The 20,635-nt window shown below is 31.6% G+C and overlaps 3 protein-coding genes across 3 annotated transcripts; all 3 read right to left on the bottom strand.

Moving 5' to 3' along the window:
• Positions 1-3,584: 3,584 nt before the first annotated feature.
• LOC17885588 (peroxidase 31) lies at positions 3,585-4,865 on the bottom strand. Its single transcript, XM_006292755.2, is given in 2 exon segments — positions 3,585-4,578; positions 4,581-4,865. Coding segments are annotated over 2 exon segments (948 nt in total). The 5' UTR covers positions 4,714-4,865; the 3' UTR covers positions 3,585-3,763.
• A 5,041-nt stretch (positions 4,866-9,906) lies between these two features.
• LOC17884754 lies at positions 9,907-10,722 on the bottom strand. Its single transcript, XM_006290246.2, has 6 exons — positions 10,659-10,722; positions 10,517-10,548; positions 10,390-10,422; positions 10,275-10,307; positions 10,083-10,178; positions 9,907-10,002 (listed from the first exon to the last, which is right to left on the bottom strand). Exons 1-6 carry the CDS (start codon positions 10,720-10,722, stop codon positions 9,907-9,909), a joined length of 354 nt encoding a protein of 117 aa, XP_006290308.2.
• A 914-nt stretch (positions 10,723-11,636) lies between these two features.
• Positions 11,637-15,121, bottom strand: LOC17885739 (xyloglucan glycosyltransferase 4). Its single transcript, XM_006290628.2, has 4 exons — positions 14,145-15,121; positions 13,719-14,027; positions 12,571-12,975; positions 11,637-12,483 (listed from the first exon to the last, which is right to left on the bottom strand). Exons 1-4 carry the CDS (start codon positions 14,778-14,780, stop codon positions 11,812-11,814), a joined length of 2,022 nt encoding a protein of 673 aa, XP_006290690.1. The 5' UTR covers positions 14,781-15,121; the 3' UTR covers positions 11,637-11,811.
• Positions 15,122-20,635: the final 5,514 nt, after the last annotated feature.

The following is a 20,635-nucleotide window of genomic DNA, read 5'->3' as shown; positions in this document are numbered from 1 at the left end:
CTGCATCATCATGGTTCCATTCCCAGCCCTTTGTCTCATCGAACACTACATCGCGACTTACCACAATTTTCCTTGTTTTAGGGTCAAGCAAGCGGTATGCCTTTGAACCTGGCTCAGTCCCTAGGTGTATGAGAATACGTGTCCGATCATCCAATTTCTTCAAGTGTGGCTTGTCTATCTTAGCATAAGCGATACACCCGAAGATTCGTACATGCTCGACATCAGGTTTCTTTGATCGAAACGATTCATATGGTGTTTGTTCCTTAAGCGCTCGTGTTAAGACCCGGTTCAAGAGATAAGTCGTGTGTCGAATGGCTTCTCCCCAAAGGTAGTTAGGCATTCGCATATGTTTTAACATGCTTCTTGTCATCTCCATCATTGTTCTGTTCCTTCTTTCCACTACACCATTTTGTTGTGGTGTGTAAGGAGCGGTTAGATGCCTTTTAATGCCATGTTCCTCACAATAAGAGTTAAACTCTATTGACACGAATTCTCCTCCTCGATCCGTTCTAAAAGTCTGAATCTTCTCTCCCGTTTCCTTCTCCACCATAGTTTTAAAGTTCTTGAACTTAGAGAAAGCATCTCCTTTTTCTTTTAGAAGAATGCTCCACATGTAGCGAGAGTGATCATCAATAAGTACAAAAATATACCTATTTCCAGCACTTGTACTTGGTGTTATTGGACCACAGAGATCACCATGGACTAGTTCAAGAAGTTTTGTTGCTCTATAGCTTGTTGCTTGTGGAAAAACTTGTCGGGTCTGTTTTCCGAGAAGACACGAGCTACACACCTCTTTCTCAATAGTAATGTTTGGAACTCCTAGAACCAATTCCTTGTCCAACATTGCTTTTAAAGTGGTGAGATTCACATGACCCATACGAGCATGCCATTTACTTGTCTCGGTCATGCTTGTTAGATACAAACACGCATTGTCTCGTAGCATCATCCGGACTTTGTACAAGCGATTCTTGGACCTTTTTGCCTTTACTAGAAGCTTTCCCTCACGGTCACACATAGTTAGGTAATCTTATTTGAGTTCTATGGTGCATCCGGATTCCGTAGCTTGTCCAAGGCTGACGATATTGCTTTTTAGGTCAGGTATAAAGTATACGTCGGTAAGCATTCTTGATGTTCCATGCAAATCAACAAATGCAATCGTTCCTTTCCCTTTGATATCGATTCTTGAATCATCTCCGAACCTCACTGTTCCGGTGACTGAGCTATCCATTGAATCAAAATACCGTCTATCTCCAGTCATATGGTTGCTTGCCCCATTGTCAAGGTACCAAATGTTTTCTTCATCAGAATTCGTCTCAAACTTGCTGGGCACGCAATGCTTCTCATTCAAGTAGACAGTCTCATGTAACATGAGTTCATCTGCTGTCTCATGTAACATGAGTTCATCTGCTGTTTGTGTGTCTTTAGCATCCACCTTCTCATTCTCTTGTGCTTCTTGCAACTTAAGTAGGCGATCAGGACATGAGGAAGCATAGTGGCCAAGTTTATCGCATCGAAAGCAAGTTATTTGCGACAAATCTCTTCCACCATTCCTTCCACGACCTCGTCCTCTTGAAGAACCTCGACTCCCTCTTCCACGTCCTCTTGTATCCCCGCTACCATCTCTGGAATAGTATGTATTCTCAGCGTTTGAATACATAAGCTTGCTTTGTTCATCTTGATCAATGTCATCGTCTCGCACTCGCTCTTCGTACACCTTCAGACGACCAACAATCTCCTCAAAGCTTGTCTTATTCAAGTCGAGAACTTGCTCAAGAGATGCAACAATGTGAATATACTTTCTTCGAGGGATACTTTTAAGGAACTTCTTCACGATCTTTGGCTCTTCGATGATCTCTCCCAAGGCGGATGACTTTGAAGCAATCTCAGCAAGTTTGCTGCTGAAGTCATCGATGCTCTCTGTTTCCTTCATTGTGAGTCGATCGAACTCAGCCATAAGGGTTTGCAAACGAGCCTCCTTAACCCGCTCTGCTCCAACATACTTTGTTTGGATCGATTCCCAAACTTGCTTCGCCGAAGTAAGCCCACCAAATTGAAGAACAAGCGACTCGGGTATGGATTGAAATAGCAAAGCGATTGCCATATCATTCTTTTCGACGTCTTCTGTCACTGTTTCAATGATGTCCCAAGCTTTGTGCACTTTGAGACAGGATTTCATCTTGATGGCCCAAACCGTATAGTTGCAGGAGGAGAGCATAGGACATTGTATGGAAGAGGAGCTTCCACTCGGTTTTGTAACAGGAACAATCTCGCTCATGCTTTCAAGTATGCTTTCAATTAGTATGAGGTTTTGTTTTGCTCTGATACCAAATCTAGAATCAAAGATTAAAAGATCAAGATCAAATATAAAAGAATCACTCTCTTTTATTACTTTAGGAAAATCTCTCAAAACCTAAAGCTCTCAATCTCTCAATCTCAATTCTCACAAGTTATGTCACACCTTGACATCTCCTTATATAAGAAAAGAAATAGTCTATAACTCCTATTCTAATTAGGAGATAACACCAAAACATATATTTAGATAAACTCCTAAATATATAAAACCTAATCCTAATCTTCTTATGCTTGCACTCCAAGCTTACTTCAAGCTTAAGTCAACATTGGGGTCTCATGTACATATCTCTTCCCAATAAACATGTAACATGTAGAGTGACTCTACAAGACTCACATGTATAGAACCATTCACTTGCCTCCAACTTTGCTTCGCATAGCTCACACCAATATTGATCACTTGTCCTACCTTTTTCGCCGTAACAAAGAATGAGTGGATGGCTATCATGCTTGTAGTATGCCAGATTTGGCAAAGTAGCGCAATGAAGACCCAAGAAGGATTTGCAGCTCATACACTCTATGTAATCACCTGAGCAATCACTCTTACAACCCAAGCACTCTCCTTTGGTCAAATTGATGAAGAGGGGGTGATTATCATGTGGATGGCTCTCATGGGTTGAAGTATCTGGAAGGGAAGCGCACGTAACATCTAAACAAAACCTACACTCTTCTTTGTTGCATATGTACATGAAACCAGAACTTTATCGGCGACAACCATTGCATTCAAACATGACATTAACCCCAAGATCCGGAATGATGCTGATATAGGGAAATGATAGGCTGAGGATAAGTGGGTGTTTGTGTAAGGGATGATGTTTAATGCAATGAAGGCTTAGAGTTAAACTAACATTTGTTAAGAGACCATTAATAATGATAGATGGTCTAAGATAAGGTCATCTATTCCACAATTGTAGATTGCATTAAAATATATAAAAACATGCATCTGGGCCTCTAGGGCTTGTATTTTGGGTCGAGGTGTAAAAGGAATAGCTGGGCTTGTTTGTGTGGCTACTTTAGAATCTACGAAGACGTTTCCGGCCTAAACCTATAATCTTTTTGGACTAGAGAGATCAGAATAGAGTTTAACCAACTTCAAAATCTAAACACTTCTCCTTTGTGTAGCCATTAAATCACAACTCTTATCTCAACTAACGTATTAATTATCAATCACCCTACTAATGAATCATTACCAAACTCAAACTAACTACTTCAGCTTAGTTAACTCATCACTGATCTTCATACCAAACGATCCATCTTTGATTAGCACAATCATCCAATAAAGATTATATGTGTTTTTAACATTACAGAAAAAAACAAACTCAGAAGATTCACAATCTTTCAAATCTCACAGTTATGTTTCTCCCAAAATATAATCCGAAAAAAATATTAAAAAAAAAAAATGAAAAACAAAATCTCAGTTAATCGCATCGCACCTTCTTCGGATCTCTCCTCTTCGACCAGTCTTTATACCATAAAGACTCAACTTCTGCATAGCTCTAGCAAAATCTTTGAAAAACCGATCTTGATCCTTAGCATAAAGATCAACAAAAGGTCGGGTTCTCGGGTCGGAGTATAACCCATGATCCGACTCAAGTAACCCAAGACCTTTTGGTATGTTCTGATAATACATGTTATCAAACTTATTAGGAGTTATAATATCATTAAAGACTGATATAGTCGGGTCTTTAGGGTAATTAGCACAAGCTTTCTTCAAAGCCACGGCGAATCTAGGGTTGTACCCGGTGTTATTACGACCCACCCGACCCGCAAACTCTTTACAATGTGAAAACCCGATTGAGTGAGCACCACTCAAAGCAACCATTTCTTGAACAGTGAAGCCTCTGGATTCAAACTGGTGAATGAGTTTAGAGATTGGTGAAGAAGGAAGAGGAAGAAGATCGTTTAAAAGAGAAGATTTAGAGGTTCTTGAATCACGACGGCCGAGGTAAACGTCGTAGTAAGGACCACCGACGGTAACTAAAAGGTCACGTGTCGCGACAGAGATGATGTCGGAACAAGAAACAGTGTTGGGACAAGCGAGTTCGAGAGCTGTTTTGGCTCGGACAATGACGTCGAAGCCGTCTCCAGGGAGGGAGAGGTTGATGGATGAGTCACGTTCCGCTGTGTTGAAAGGTGTTGATGAGATTAGGACGGAGGCGTCGCAGCCGTTAGGGAAACAGTCGTGGAAGAAGAGGCGGATCACGGCGGCTGCGGTGGTCGGAGTTGTGATTTGTTTGTGATTGTGTCTCGGACTATGTCGAGGAATCTTGGACATGTTCTTGAGTAGAAGTTTGTGGTTAAGCGAGATTGAGCTGTGAAGAAGAAGAGGAAGAGGAGGAAGAGAGATGTGAGTGATGAAGCCATTGTTGTAGCAGAGAAGAGAGAGAGAGAGAGAAGAGAGAGAGATGAGGTTATAATGGAGTAAGTGGGAGGGAGAGTGGAGGTGACGCGCCGATGTACGGTCCACACACACCAATCACGGGGAAGTGTGTAAAGTCAAAACTTGGGGTGAAGGATTTGGTTTAAACTTGAGTTAACTTTGAATTTTATGTGATTAGGTTTAGTGGCAATGAAACAGTGTTTTTAGATAGTTGAATAACCAGAAAATGAATAACCTAAAGTGAATTTTTTTTTAATATATTTTTTGAATTATTGAGTCTATATGTTAGATTTTGTTTTAGCAGAAATTTACCATTATTTACATATCTACGCATATTTAATAAATGGTAAATGGTTTAGTTAACAATATTTTTCTCTAAAATGACACTCTTTATGAAACAGAGAAAATATGTTTTTACAGAAAATGTTGTTGCTTATATGAATATTCTAACAAATAATTTTCTAAAATAAGAATTTTTCTAAATATAAAATAATATTATTATTTCATTTATATTAGAATGAGATATACTGATATAGACTAGAGTTAGATTTTTTTTCTCTATAAAGATGAATTTAGAGAAGAAATTAGATCGCATTTTGGATATACAAACTAAAATAAGATTAGACTTGCGTAAAAATGCGACGATATTCTTGGATAAAATCATTATTAGTAATAAATTTGAAGAAAAAAATAACAAAGAGGTTTACTAATTAAAAACAGAATTTTGCTACTTTATTATATATGGACAAATTAACATGAATGAAATGGTATAAATATAATGCATGTGTTATGTTCAATCATTTCGTGTTAGATAAATTAAATTATTAGAGAAAAAATATGGCAAAACAGAGAAATTGACGGACATTACGTAGTTCATTCACATGCACAGCTAAACTATTTTTGTATGTGTTATTGTTCTTTTGTCCACGCGTAAAAGACAGATCAGAAGCAATCAAATCATACAATACAAAAAGTCTCATTGATTTTGATTTGATTACTTAAAAAATTTTCGTGGCGATTATATGAATGTGTTTTGTTGTTTAATTTAATTTAATTTAATATCATACAATACAAATGTGTTTTGACATAAAAAAAAGTCACATTACGACCCGAATCTAGACGTACCACATACTACCGATATGGACCGACCTTGCCCATATTCGATCCGTGAGCAAAATATTATATTTTTCTACCTTTAATAATATAACTTTTAATGTGCGTTAAATATTTGCAAATAACACTTTTTGTAACAAAAAAATAATAACTAAATTCAAAATAAAACTTGGTTTTCATGATTATTCGGATAAATATACCGGTTGTGGAACTTAACTTCTGAAAAATAAATAGATTTTACTAAAAATAGAACGACACGAATTATTTACTATATCTAGATTTAAACATTAACTTTTTAATGTTTATGCAAAAATTATTAGAAAGACTAATAATATTTTTGCGTTTATTTGATAAGAATGGTAGAATTGCAAAATTTGAGAATTTGAAGGGTTTATTTGCATAAAACCTTATTTTTTATAACGTTTATAATGTTTTCAGGTTTAAAATTTTTAAAAATATTCTAATATTATATATATATATATATATATATACATATAAATTAATTATTTAATATTCAACTCAATGTTGACTAATAAGAATAACATGCATATAAATATAAATAAAACTATAAACATAGAAACAGTAACTTCTAATGTAAGCAAAAAAGGAACTTATAATAAATTCCTTCATCAAAATCAAGGAGAAAGTTCTTACATAGTAATAATCTAACAACAATCACTTAGTACTATATGTTGTAAACAAAAAAAAAAGTACACTTAAAATATTTGCTTGATTAAATTGTACCGTTAGTTGAAATATTATAGTATAGATTACATTACCAATGTAAAAAACGATAACGGAATGGTTCCCTAAACCATACTTATTAAAAAGCACAGAGTTCAAGAATCCTTGTTTAGGCTTTGTTAATGGTAGTCCAAATATCTATGTGATGATTCTATATAATAATCACCGCATTAACATTTTTAATACTATGTTATTTGTGATTCTATCATTTTGTTATAATGTCGGTGCTGAATAAATAATAAATAAGGCGTCTTGGGGTTTGGTTAGCAATTGTTATTTTGTGTTTTGTAATAATATACCCAAATGGAAGAAGAAATAACAGCAAAATACAACTGGAATGGTCCAAAAATATCCTATGATATCGACACTCGAGAAATTCCAAATATGTTTCTGTATTTTTTTATTTTTTCTTCTGTCCGTCTCTCCTTTTTATTTTTTCTTTGCACATAATTTGTGAAAATATTGACAAAAAAGAGAATTACACTTTGGAAAAAAATAATTAATAATTGCTTAGGCTAAAAATGTTGATAAATTGTATACCAACCACATTTATTTCCTTCTTTTACTAACATATATGAGTTTGATATATATACATATATATATATATATTAAAATACCAAAACATATGTGTTTATTCTTTGTTGTAAGAACATATAAATTTAATTAATTTTAAAGTTATGGAAAATATGTAAGTAACTGTTTGCGCCTCCTTAGGCCATCTCCAGTGGAGAACTTTAAGGAGTACTTTAAACACAATCAATTAATAAAAAATAACAAAATCAAAGAAAGAGAGAGGTACCGTTACTTAAATTGGTACTACCAGCACCGGTACTTACATAAAATAGAACAGATGTCAAACTTTCAGCAATTAAAATTAAAAAATAAATAAATAAAATAAAATAATATTTTTTATTTTTTTTAAGTACCACTCACGAGTGGAGATGGCCTTAAAGAACCAGATTCAAACTCAAGTTTAGGGAAGCGTGTGTGGTATCTTGATTCAACTCATCCTTACTAAAATAATTTTTGATTTCAATACAAAACAAATATAAATTATTTTATTGTATACCTTAAATTTGATTTTTTGAAATATATACAATAATTTTAAGGTATTTGAGATATAACATATATTTGTTCAAACTTACATTTTGGTACTTAATTACTAATTGAAAATTAGATAAAAAAAATAATTTGATTAATTAGGTTTACAAATATTATTTAAATAATAAAATTTAACTATTCATTTTAAAAAGAAATTAGAAAATTTATTTTAATTTTTGAGATTTTTGGTTCAAAATTTAGATAAAGATAGTTTATATTAATAAAAAATTTAATGACTTTATATTAATCAAAATTTTAAAATATATAATTCATAAGTAAGTTTTTAATTTTTTCATTTGGTCAATATCTCGACCTTGCCACAAAGTATAGATTTGAAAAAAAAATCATGTACCTGCCATGTACTAATCTATACTATATCATGTGGCAAGCCATTAATTGATAATTTCATTATCTGTTTTTATTCTTTAATTTAGCAATTTCAAATAATGTTAATCACTAATATACCACACATATTGGCATAAGAAAAAGAAACTGAAGCTTATTTAATAATTTATTGATCATTTCAAGTATCTTTCAGTGTCGTTAATTCCTGACTTTATATCGTTCAACTTCTGCTTTTTACCATGATGACAATAATGAGAATGGCGGTCGCATATATGGTTGTGTTTTTCTTGCAAACTAATGGTTATCATATATATATATATATATATTTTAATATCATCTTCTCCTTTTCACAATTCTTGTTGATATAGATACCTTGTGGATTTTTAACTTTTAATCAGTTTGTCACACCCAAAACCTATATTTTATTTTAAGTGATACAATGATCTCTGAATGGAAAGTAAATTCTGGATTATGTTAGAGGATAAATTGTTAGGTTTGAGCCTACAAAGATAAGATATGTGATAGCATTTGATAGTGTGTTTTGTTTTCTTATTTCAAGTTTTTAAGGTTTTTTAATGCACATAAATAGATGCAAACTATATCCTTAAAATTTGAAGGAAAACACAAATTTGTTCTTAATGTTTAAAACAAAACACAAATTTGTTAAACAAAACACAAGTTCAAATGCGGGATCAAAGCTTTTTAATGTTCTTTTTGAAAACAAATTTATGTTGAAATCGTCATGATTATTTAATTTGGTGTTGATGTGATCAAAGAAATGAAATATATGTCTTAGCAATACATAGAAGCCTTTCTTTTGTCATCTTCTCAATTTGATCTCTTAAGTAAGTTTATATATAAGGAATAATTGATGTCATACTTTAATTTTAGATAATGATTACTGTAACCATAGTAAATATATTTTAAATTTTAGTTAAAAATTTTAAATTTATACATAAATTAATTATAAATTTAATTGATATTATTATAAATTAGTTTATTTAAAATAATGGCTAAATATATAAAAAGGATATTATTGGAAATTTTCAATGAAAGTGCAGTGTTCAAAATACTATAAAATTGGTGGTACAGTTCTCAAATCTCTTACACTTTTTCTAATTAAAAAGAAAAAATATATAGGATCCACAAAAGTATCTTAACTATAAATTAATATTATATATTAGTTGTTTCATTGAGTTTTAATTTGTTATAAAAGTGCAAACCAAACCAAATATAGCGTGACAAGAATTACCCATTAACAACATATTATCGTATAATTAATAATTGGTATATGGACATGCAATATATACTTTGCATGTTTCACAAAAAGTGTCACTTCTGACACATTTCACACAAATTAAAAAAACATTAAATTATACTTATATATCCCTATTTTATAAGTGTTTTATAGTTTAATTAGTCTGAGATTAAGGGTAAAATTTCTAATTTTACTGTTAAAAATGCATTGAAAATGTAGAATGATACTCTTTTTGGCTACCCTTTGAAACTTGTAGTCATTAATTTTGTTATAATTAGTTGCAATCTTTTTCGGATAAATAAAATAAAATTGGTGATAGACACAGGTGAGATCCTTGTGAAGCATGTGACTAAGTAGACCCACCTTGTGTACAATGTATGGGAACTTAGCCGTCAAAACCATAAAAAGAATTGACTTCAAACCACAATCATTCAAGAAAAATTTGAAAAGCACATTGTTCCATTTATGTTAAAATCATGTTATACTAGGGGATAACAAAATGGATCTCCAAGAGTATATAGATAGAGTCATAGAGAAGAAGTAATCACTTTATTCATTGATCATTCATAACAATTCGTAAAAATGCTTTTTAACCCCAAACAAAAAACAAAATTCATCATAGACCTACTAGTTCAATCACATGGTTTCTTCTGATCGTACTACAACACTTCTCTTTAGTTACTCTCAACTCGGAGATTTGAGTCGTCGACAACTGAAAACATGACAAGAAGTTATCGATCAAACATAATCGATTTCGTAACTTGTATGCATTGACACCAATTACTTTTTTACCTTGACAAGATAGTCCAACTTGTTTTCCATTTCTCTATACTTAGCTTCCACCTTTTGTTCCATTTCTCTATACTTAGCCATTTGAGCCTTAGATGGCTGAAACATGACAAGATATTACATATCAAGCCATAGCTTTTTTATGTCTTTTCAAAATCAAACAACCTTAACACAACACCATTTATTGGTTTTTACCTCTTTAAAGGACTCTATCTGAACCTTAACTGTCTGAAACATTAGAAAATTCGAGTAGACACATTAGAAAATTTTGTATCCTTTCAAAATTATAAGGACATTTATCAATATTTACCTCTTTGAATAATTCTAACTGAGTCTTAAGCGTCTGCAACATGAGAAACTCAATCAACCATTATCGCGTCTTTTACAAAAGCGAAAGAGCATTATCGAGGATTTGTGATCAGTGTGCTTAAAATTACCTGATGATCCGAATTAGAGAATAAAGCAGCATCTGAAAGACAATAAACACATTGATCACGGTTACTTTCTCAACAAGTAAAATAACAACTACAAGCATAAACTAAACAATGACCTAAAAGATCCTTTACAGCAGCGACTTACGTGTGTAGAATCCAAGACCAAATATGAAAAGTGATGTTTTCCCCATACAGTTCCAAATTCCCATGATGATCTTGATGCACTGACCTAGACACAAAATCTAACATTAAAGCCTTGGACAAAGAGAACTAAAACAAACAGAGAAACAGCGTTGACTGAGCAAACCTAGAAATCCTTAGCAAGATTGATGATTTGTCTTCGGTTTCGATTTAATCTTGTTCTTCTTGACCAAACGGCTGAATTTATTATACATACAATACTAGGGCTTTTGCCTTCCACAGCAAGTAAAAAAATAAGAAAAAAATGCTAAAACCAAAAAAAAAAAAACCAAACTTTGAAAGTTATCAAAAACATATCAAGCTTTCTCATTAGTAAATTAAATTTTCATATTTGTAAGATATTTCCAAAAAAAATAAAAACGTTAAACCAAAAACATGTAATCCCATACTCTACAATTCTAACCCAAGAATAAAATTTTCACTAAAATTTTCATTTCTCTTAATAACTATTACTCTGTTCTCTCTATCTTCTTCTACTTGAGAGTTTAATTAAACATGATTTCATTATCAAGAACTATGACTTGTGAGAAGAGCTTCATTGTTTCATTCACTCTGTCTACAAATGATATGGAAATCAAATCAAAGTTGGAGACTAGGAGGACAAAGAGATCTAATAGAGGAGAATGTTGCATCTTTGGATCAACCACGATTACTCGGTCCAAGTTTAGTCCTAATAATTAACTAAACTCACAATCCAAAATCACAAGATTACACTTAATACTTGAGCTTCATAGTTCTGTTTTGACAGAAGATGTTACAATGTTATAAGCTGTAAGCATTTATAAGGAAGAAGGTGTTTTTTTCTTTTGATAACGTAGAACATTATCCAAACAAAGTTTAGTAAATCCGGCAGACTCTTCTTTTATTTTGAAATTAGCAGAATCCAAAGGACTCTTAATACAATAACATCTAAAAGCTATGATGATATAACAAATTCGTTTCAATTCATTTATCTGAAACTGGACATTATAAGTTCTTGAAAATTATGTATAAAACCCACATATAAAGAAAGGGAAAAGAATAAAAAAACAAACAAAAAAATAGCGAATATAAACGGTATTTGTGTTCCTTCTTCTCTGTCTTTGTTTAGTGTGAGTCTAGCTGATCTGTTCTCCGATCAAATCCAACCCTACAACCAAGAAAGACAGTCCCTGGAACAGCAAGAAGTAGAAGTGAAGACCGTGCGCCGATAGAAAGCTCCTTGCGGCTGCGGTTAGCAGCAAGAACGCAAGCCCGAGCTCTTTCTTGAACACCATGTTCGTCTTCTTCTTGTTCTTGGGCCTCATTAGCCCTCCTAGGGTTTTCTTTCCGGTTTCTTGCCCCGCAAGATTGGTTTCTTGCTCCTTAAGTTTGCTCAGAAGCTCCAAACCGGACTCTGAGTTTCTCCTATGCAACTTCTCTTCCTTTTCAGCAAACGCTAGCAAGTCGGATTCTGATGATCTCCCGGTTTTCTTTGTCACAACCCACTCGTAAGCCGATCCAAACTGGAACAGCCCAGAGATCATGGCGTTGAACTTGGTTATGGACATTGTGTTTTCGAAAAGAAGGTAAGGGACTAAGAAAGGGAAAGATTTAGGCGACGGGAGAATGTTGAGAAGCGAAATGAAGATAGGAACATAACAGATGATCCACAAGGGAAGCTCGGCTTCGGGGATGAACATTGTCAATGGAAGGATGATGCAAAAGAGTGTGAATGAGTAAAATGGTAGAATTAGCTTCCTTAGAAGAAAGAAAAGGAAGATCAAATTCGCCTTCTTCCAAACCGATATCTGCAAAAACACATAGAATTGAGTGGGTATATAGATGTTGTGACCTGTTTAAAACTAACATAACTGCTTATAGAAGTTGAATTGTACCTTTGATTTGATGATTGAAGGAAGGCATAACCGGAACAGCTGCATAGGACCGGAGTGCCAACGATGTTGTTGCTTCTTGTAAGCTTCATAAGACTCAGGCAACTCACAAGTAACTTCAACATCATTGAGGTAAATGAACTTCCATCCGTTAAGATGAGCTCTAACCGCGATATCCATATCTTCCACGGTCGTTCTCTCGAGCCACCCGCCAGATTCTTCCAATGCCTTGATTCTCCAAACTCCTGCGGTTCCATTGAAACCGAAGAAGTTGAGAAACACACCATTCACTTGCTGTTCTACTTCAAAGTGGAAACATAAGTTTATGTTTTGTAGCCTTGTGAGGAGATTCTCATCTTTGTTTACAAATGACCACCTTGCTTGGACTAGTCCTAGCTCTGGATTCCCCTGCAAAACAAAACAACACAACATTTTCTTTTTAAATTCTCTAATTCTAATCAAATCTTGAATTTTCTAACAAAAATGAGAATCTTAATTGTTTTAAAAATGTTATACATAAATTCTAAAATTCCAAAACTATAGGAAATTGTTTTTTTTTTTAAGAAGCTATCATATCATCTACTCAAATAGGCATCTATGTCTTGGAATTCAACTCCAACAACCCACATGAAAAAAATGAGATATGCTATTTAGGTAGGGTACGAAAAATATTAAAAAAATATAAACATTTGTGATTTTTATAAAAAATAAATAACAAATATAATTCAAGGTTTAGTTAAACAACTAGATTTACTACAACTAAACCTACTAGAAAAGTCATGATTTTGTAATTTTATATTTGTCGGTTACTCTGATTTTCAATTTCATACATGTAACAACAACTTGGATTTTTATAAAATAAAACCAAAAAAAATGTATAAAACTTAGATTTACCTAATAATATACAAATTTGTCGGTTACTTAGAACATGACCCACTTCAAAAAGATTGTTTTTTTTATATAAAAAAAAAAGACAACTGTCGGTGATATATATAAATTATATAATTGAAAATTTAGTTTCTAACAAAATTTTTTTAAAAAGTATTAAAAAAGAAAAAATATTTTTTCACTGAATTTTCTCTAAAACATCATCGTAAATTACGAAAAAAAAAAAAGTTTCCTTTTAGAGATAGATTTGTGTGTTTGCTTACCTTGAAATGAGGAACAGTCTTCTTGAGGAAATCAGGATTAGGTGTGAAATCTGCGTCGAAGATAGTAACGAATTCGTAATCTTTCACATAATCACAAGTCATTGCTGATTTCAAATTCCCAGCTTTGTAACCAGTTCTGATCAACCTATGCCTGTAGATTATGTTTACGCCTTTTTCGGCCCATACCGATACTTCTTCTTTGATCAAAAGCTGTAAATTTGGATCGTCTGAATCGTCTAGAACTTGAATCAAGATCCTATCTTTTGGCCAATCTAGTTGTGAAGCTGCTCCTATTGATTGTTCATACACCTAACCAAAGCAACACAAGAACAATCACTAAACAGAACTCAAAACAGAGTAAAACAGAGTAAAAACAGAGTAAAGCAGAGTAACAACAGAGCAAGAAGCAGAGTATTTATAGTTTACCTCTCGTTCGTTGCACATTGGGATCTGAATAAGAACCATTGGGAAGTTTGATGGGTCTTCTAAATCGAGAGAGTCGTCTTTGAGTTTAGGTTCGATCTTTTTGAATTTGATCCAGAAGCAACCGAGGCAGAGGACTAACCGATCAAGAGACTGAATCAAGAAAAGGACAGTGCAGAATCTTGATAGACTGATGACAAGGGGAGCGACGTAATCGGATCGGAACGAGAGCCAAGCCATGTAAGACCATTCGACGAGCCCGTAAACTTCCCAAGACGGTCGGTTAATGAGATCAAGATTCCATTTCTTGTAATGAGCGACGATTTCTATGGACAAGGCAACTATGGAGATAACAAGACAAGCTTTGATGAATCTGTACATCTGTTTCCCTCTGCTCTTAGGATCTTCTTCTTCGTTAACGTTCTTGGCTGAGAAGGCGATACGTTTCTTGACTGAAGAAACGAGCCAGGAGAGACAAGAGACGACTCTGTGAGCTTTGAGGAGGAGGAACCATGAGAATTGCTTAGGACTGATTGATTTACGCTTGTCGGGGAATGAAGATGGATCTGAGCCGTTGATCTCTAGTAAAGAGAAGTTGTCTGGCTTCTCCATTGTCACTGCTACTGAATTTGGAGCCATGAATGAAGAGAGTAAGAGAGTGAGAGAGAGAGAGAGAGAGGAAGAAGAAGAACAAAACAGAGAAGTTGTGTGGATACTATGAAATGTTTGTCATTATAAAGATGGAGAAGAACAGAGTCGTCACTGTTTCATTAAAGTTTTCCCACAAAAACTGGATCGTTTGTTTTTTTTTGTTTTTGACACAGACAAAACAGTGATCTGATCAAAATCAGAATCTGAGATACGTTGGTTCAGCTGTGTAACTGAAACTTGTGATTGATAGAGAAGAGAGAGTAAGAGAGAGAGAGAGAGAGAGACGAGGATCATGTGCTGAAGTGAACAACTAGTAAATAAAGAGGAGAGAAGAAGAAGAAGGAAGAAGAAGAAGAGAGTTCTCTCATTTCTTTGAATTTTCCTCTTTTTGTGTTTTATTTAAAGGAAAAAGTTTTTTTTTTTATATAAATAAATTATTTTTCTTTGTTTGAAAAGTCCAAATTTTATTAGTGGATCTATTTTTCCAGCGTGTATAACTAAATAAAGAAATTTTTATTTCTTGCTTTATTTAACTATATGATTTTATTTGGAAATATTATATTCGCAGATCAATTTAATATATGATTTATGATTATACAAAAATATGCAAATAATACATTTTTTTTTATAAAACCACTAAAATAAATGAAAAACGTATTTGGAGAATTGATGGTATTTTTTCTTGAATTAACCTTTACAAATTACTAATTTAATTTTGATGGTTAAAATTTTGGATCAAATATAGTTAATTTAGAAGCAGTTTTCTTGATAGATGTTTATCAAACAAAATTGACTAAAAAAGTTTGTCCACCAACTACAAAAATACAACAATATTTATTTACTTTTTTTCTTTTCTTATAGTAACCGATATTTTTGACCAAAATCAATTGATAATTTTTGGTTTAAAGTTACTTTGTAAAGCAAAGCCGCGTCTAATCTAATGATTTGATTAAGTAGTTACCTCTATTAGTTTTTAGTTACCTCTATACTAAAATAAAAAGCTATTGGCTTATGGATTTATGCGATATTGTCCATTCATAAAACTGTGTGTATTTCACATACATGCATGTGTGAATTAAAGAAAAGAAAAAAAGATGATTCCAAGAAAAGGCCAAGAATCAATTTGAATGATTGGGTAAGGGAATTGTGAGGATGACAACTTGGTCCAGCGAAGACCAAGATTAAAAACTTAATTATAAATTTGTAATTAGATAAACTTTTACTAAGATTATAGTATTACTACTTTAACTCAAAGTAATGGACTATGTTGTCGCTTCACTGTCTTCCAAACTTTTTATTTCATCTTTGTTGATTCAAAAGTGTTTGTTACATGTATTATCCACTTACTGTAACCCATGGATATAGTTGTTTATTTATTTATCTTTAAAATTTTTAAACTCTTTTTTTTCCACTTTGAATTTTCATTTAGTTAACAAAAATTGATTTATCATCAATGATGAAGAGAGTATATGTTAAATGGGTTTGATTATGTGAAAGGTTTGGGAATTCAGATTTCCGGATTCGGTTTAGATTTTCTTTAGTATAAAATTATTTCGAGTTTTCGAACTTACTGTTCAGTTTTCGAATTGCTAATTTGGGTAACAAAATTATTAACCGTTGGAATTTTATAATTGTTCCGCTTAATTTAGTTGTCGAATTTTGGGTTTTATGTCCAAATTTATGTGATGCTTATATCACCAAAAGGTATAAAGTACATCAAGATTATAAATTAAAACTTATGGTTCTTTATTGTCTCATTATTTTTGTGGAAACCATACAAATATATATTTGTTTCAAGTACTTGATTCGATGCGAGATTAAATTAGAACAAATATGTTGAAAATAAACTACAACAGTAATATATTTGATGGTAATAGTTTGAGTCAACTATGAACACAAATCTATGTATTAACTATATGAACACAAGCTGTGTCTTAAGAGATCATTTCAAAGTACACTAAGAAAAAGACAGTAACCGTAACCGGCGGTGTAAGAAGAGAAACACATGGGCAGTTTCTATTTTACGAACGTAAATATTATTATATATTTTTTCACATATTCTATAATATCTTATATTTTCACAAATTTATCATATTATACTACTTGATTTTTAATTTTTCTGACGGCAGCTATTTAATTTGAATTTATGGTTTTGACTTAAGAAGAGAATATATATGATTGATTACACTGTTGTTTACTTACCAGACAGCTATACAAGTTTATTAGGCCCAAGTGTTTACCACTTACGTTTGTAATCAACTTTAGTTTTAGTTTAAGTTTTATGATGATACTTTTTGACATATACTTACTTATGATGCTTTTATGATTAAGGTGTTATATATTGACCAGTTTTAATTAGAGGTTGATCAAAAACGTGTTTGAGCTGTTAAATGGTAATAGTTCATAGACATATGACTTTTAATATGGATTTTCTGAAAGAAACAAATCTTTAAAGTCATTACGTTTTACAACTTTATTCTTTTTCAAAAACGTGTTTAATAAATTAATTTCACAAATCAATAAAAGAGCTCTTCTATTTCTTAAAAGATACTTATGAAAATTATATATTTTATTATTTTAAACCATACAAACTTTTAAAAAATAAGTATGAGAGCTATAAATTTTTATTATTTTAAATCAATATAATTTTTTTGGTCGAAATCCTAATTTCTCATTTTAATAAAAAAGCTCTTTTAGCCAAAACGACGATTTGAGTATTTTGTTCTTTCAGAATGAAATTAAACGAGCAAGCAATAGAGAAAAAAAGATAATAGAAATATGATATCATGGAGAACGTAATTTATATAAATGGCGACTTGGAAAAACACTATTAATACAAATTTATTCCGGCACAATTTATAACATTACCAACAAGATTAGGAGTTACTCAATTGTAGCAATACTAAAACCCATTTGTATCTGTTTTTAGTAAACAAATTTCATGAAATTTTTGTCAATGATTTAAGTTTTCTTGCTGATGGAGATTCCTCCCACTTAGCATTTATTAGGTCTAAATTTCTTAATTGCTTGGCCAACAAACCAAAATTTTGAATTGTATCTGTGTTATGTTATATAATTAGTTAACAAAACCATATGTATGCCATTAATAGAGTCACATGCTCTTTCATCAGCACAGTCTCACTGAAGTAAGGTCTACCACATGAGACGGCTAAGTTCATATCTTTTTATTCACAATCATATATTCATTTTAATTAATATATTTGTCAATAATTCAATAAAACAATATAAATGACTCTTCTAAGATTTTTCAGATGCAATCGGTGAGGTTTTTTTTATTTATTTAAGCTCATTGAATTTATTATTCTTCATCGTAAAAACAATTTTGTTTATACTTTGATTGGTCAATATCATCAATCAATAGGAACAATATTTTAACTGCTTACAAGTCAAATGATAAGTCTACTTTTTATCTATTTTTATTCGTTCATACACAAGTACCAACACACACATATATGGCAAGTCTAGCTTGAACATCTCTATGAAACCCTATGGAATGAGAACAACCATAATCTTGATTTCATTTTTTGAGTTAATCTTAAAAAAAGTTGTCGTATAATAAAGTTTTCTAAAAAGGTAGTGGGATCCAAAAACAATAACTTAGACCCAATATGTCCCTTTTTGAGTTATATATAAATCAAGTAGAACTATTATCCAATAAATAATAACTTTTAGGTTGTATATTTAGACAAACATACACATAAATTTTGATCGATGTTAATTAAAATAGTCTCTTTATTGTATTGAATTTATTTATGTTGTCACGAATCCGTAAGTAGAAAATGAAAAAAATGGCAAGATAACAGAAATGACTAGTAAAATTTGGAGCTAAAAATTAAGAAACATATGGGTCATTGGGAATTCATGTAGCTGTATGTGAGTGTGTCCTAGCAACCAAGCAAATGCAATTTTTAGGAGATATATTGAAGAGATAAGCCAAAGTGAACATGGGACATGTCCTCAACTCTTAAGCCAATGTTTTTAGTTTTTGTGGATTTTATTTGGCATTGACACATGTGAGATTGTACTATACACATGTGGTATGGCCTCTCTGGCCATGATTGTATAATAATAATAATAATAATAATGTGTAAATAAATACATTAAAAATAGATTTCGAAATCATCTCGTTGGGTTTTTTTTTCTTCTTATTTTTGGTTCTTTTTCTTCTTCTTCTTCTTCTTTGATTCTGATGATAATTGGCCCTATAGATTTCATAATAAAATCTCCAGGGTTCTCATAATCTAGCTACTACACCTTATTTATCATAATAATTGGATCTGCATTTATGGTCAGATTTGTAATATAAATCACCTACTTAATCAATGATTAATTGAGTAAATTTCTTGTTGATTAACTCTTATTAATTATCATTGATCAAACATGATTCTTATATAAACCATTGATGAAAGATGATAACAGATTCAGTACAATATATTTAGAAACTATATCACTAAATTTGAGAACCGACAGACTATATATTTGCAATTGCAACCACGAAAATCACAAGTTGAAATTGTTATTTTTGTTTGCAATGACATTAATAAAACAACGTCCTGATCATAATACAGGACCTCCAAAGGTATTGGTCCAAAAATCAAAAAATTTCAGTTTTCAGCTACAGAAACAAATGAATGTGAAGTATACAGTAGATGATAATGATATATATACGCTTTTTATTTAATTTTGGTGGTATAAAAATCCACAAATATGTTGGATTAATTACTGTACTTATATCAATACATAGTTAAAAGTTTAATATTTTTTCGCGATTAAAAAGACCCAATAAAAAATACATAATTCGATAATGTTTAATTAGCATTGTCGGGTAATCGAGTTATGAGTTAATTATTATCGGAATTATCTTAATCGCAAAATAGATAACGCGATTTAGTGGTTAAACACGATTTAAGAATCATAACTATCTTGCTAATTATATGCATAAATTTGTGTAATATTTTGGTAGAAAAGCTGAAAAAACAACAAATAATTTACGAAAAAATTTGGCAACCCATGACAGTTTGCAAAGAAATCTTCATAACCTAAAGTCTCATGCACTAATCTCTCAGAGAGGACTTTGCCTAAACTTCATAATCTAAACTTCATAACCCAAACTTCAAATAAGTACCCAAACTCAAAATTTTTACGTTCAAGATCTTTTTACTTGTCATCCGGATTTAAAATATAAATTCTTCATATATGTTATAAATACATGATATGTATTTGAGTATATTATATACTATTTATAACTTTATTATAAGTAAACACTAGATTTTACCCCGTGGTACACCACGGGTCTAGTATTTAATGTCTTTTCCTTATATAGTTTTAATCGTTATAGTTTAATCAGTTTGTACAAAATTCATTTAGCATATTTTTGGAGGTCCAACAGGAACAACGTATTATTTGTAGTATATATATATATTCGGTTTTGTACTTATATATCATATATTCAGATAGTCGTCACAGGCACCAACGGTGTATATATAGCACTATGTTAATTGAATATTACAACATATAAATATACTGATTTGATGCTCACTAATATAAGTAAACCTTGTTTCTAAAGATTTTACTAAATCGAATTTTTCTGGTTTAAATCTTTTTTTGAACCATTATAATATTTTTTGTTTGTCTTATAAACTTATGACCTAAAAACATATTATATGGCTAAGTCTATATTAAAATAAATAGAAATTACCCCAATTTTTGTTTTGTTAAATATATATATATATATATATATATATATATATATATATATATATATTGTTGTATTTATTATTATATATATAAGTATTAGTTAGTTTTAATTATTATATATATAT

This window comes from Capsella rubella, unplaced genomic scaffold (assembly GCF_000375325.1).
Source record: "Capsella rubella cultivar Monte Gargano unplaced genomic scaffold, Caprub1_0 scaffold_5, whole genome shotgun sequence".
NCBI lineage: Eukaryota > Viridiplantae > Streptophyta > Magnoliopsida > Brassicales > Brassicaceae > Capsella > Capsella rubella.
This window is presented reverse-complemented; position numbering and strand designations above follow the sequence as displayed.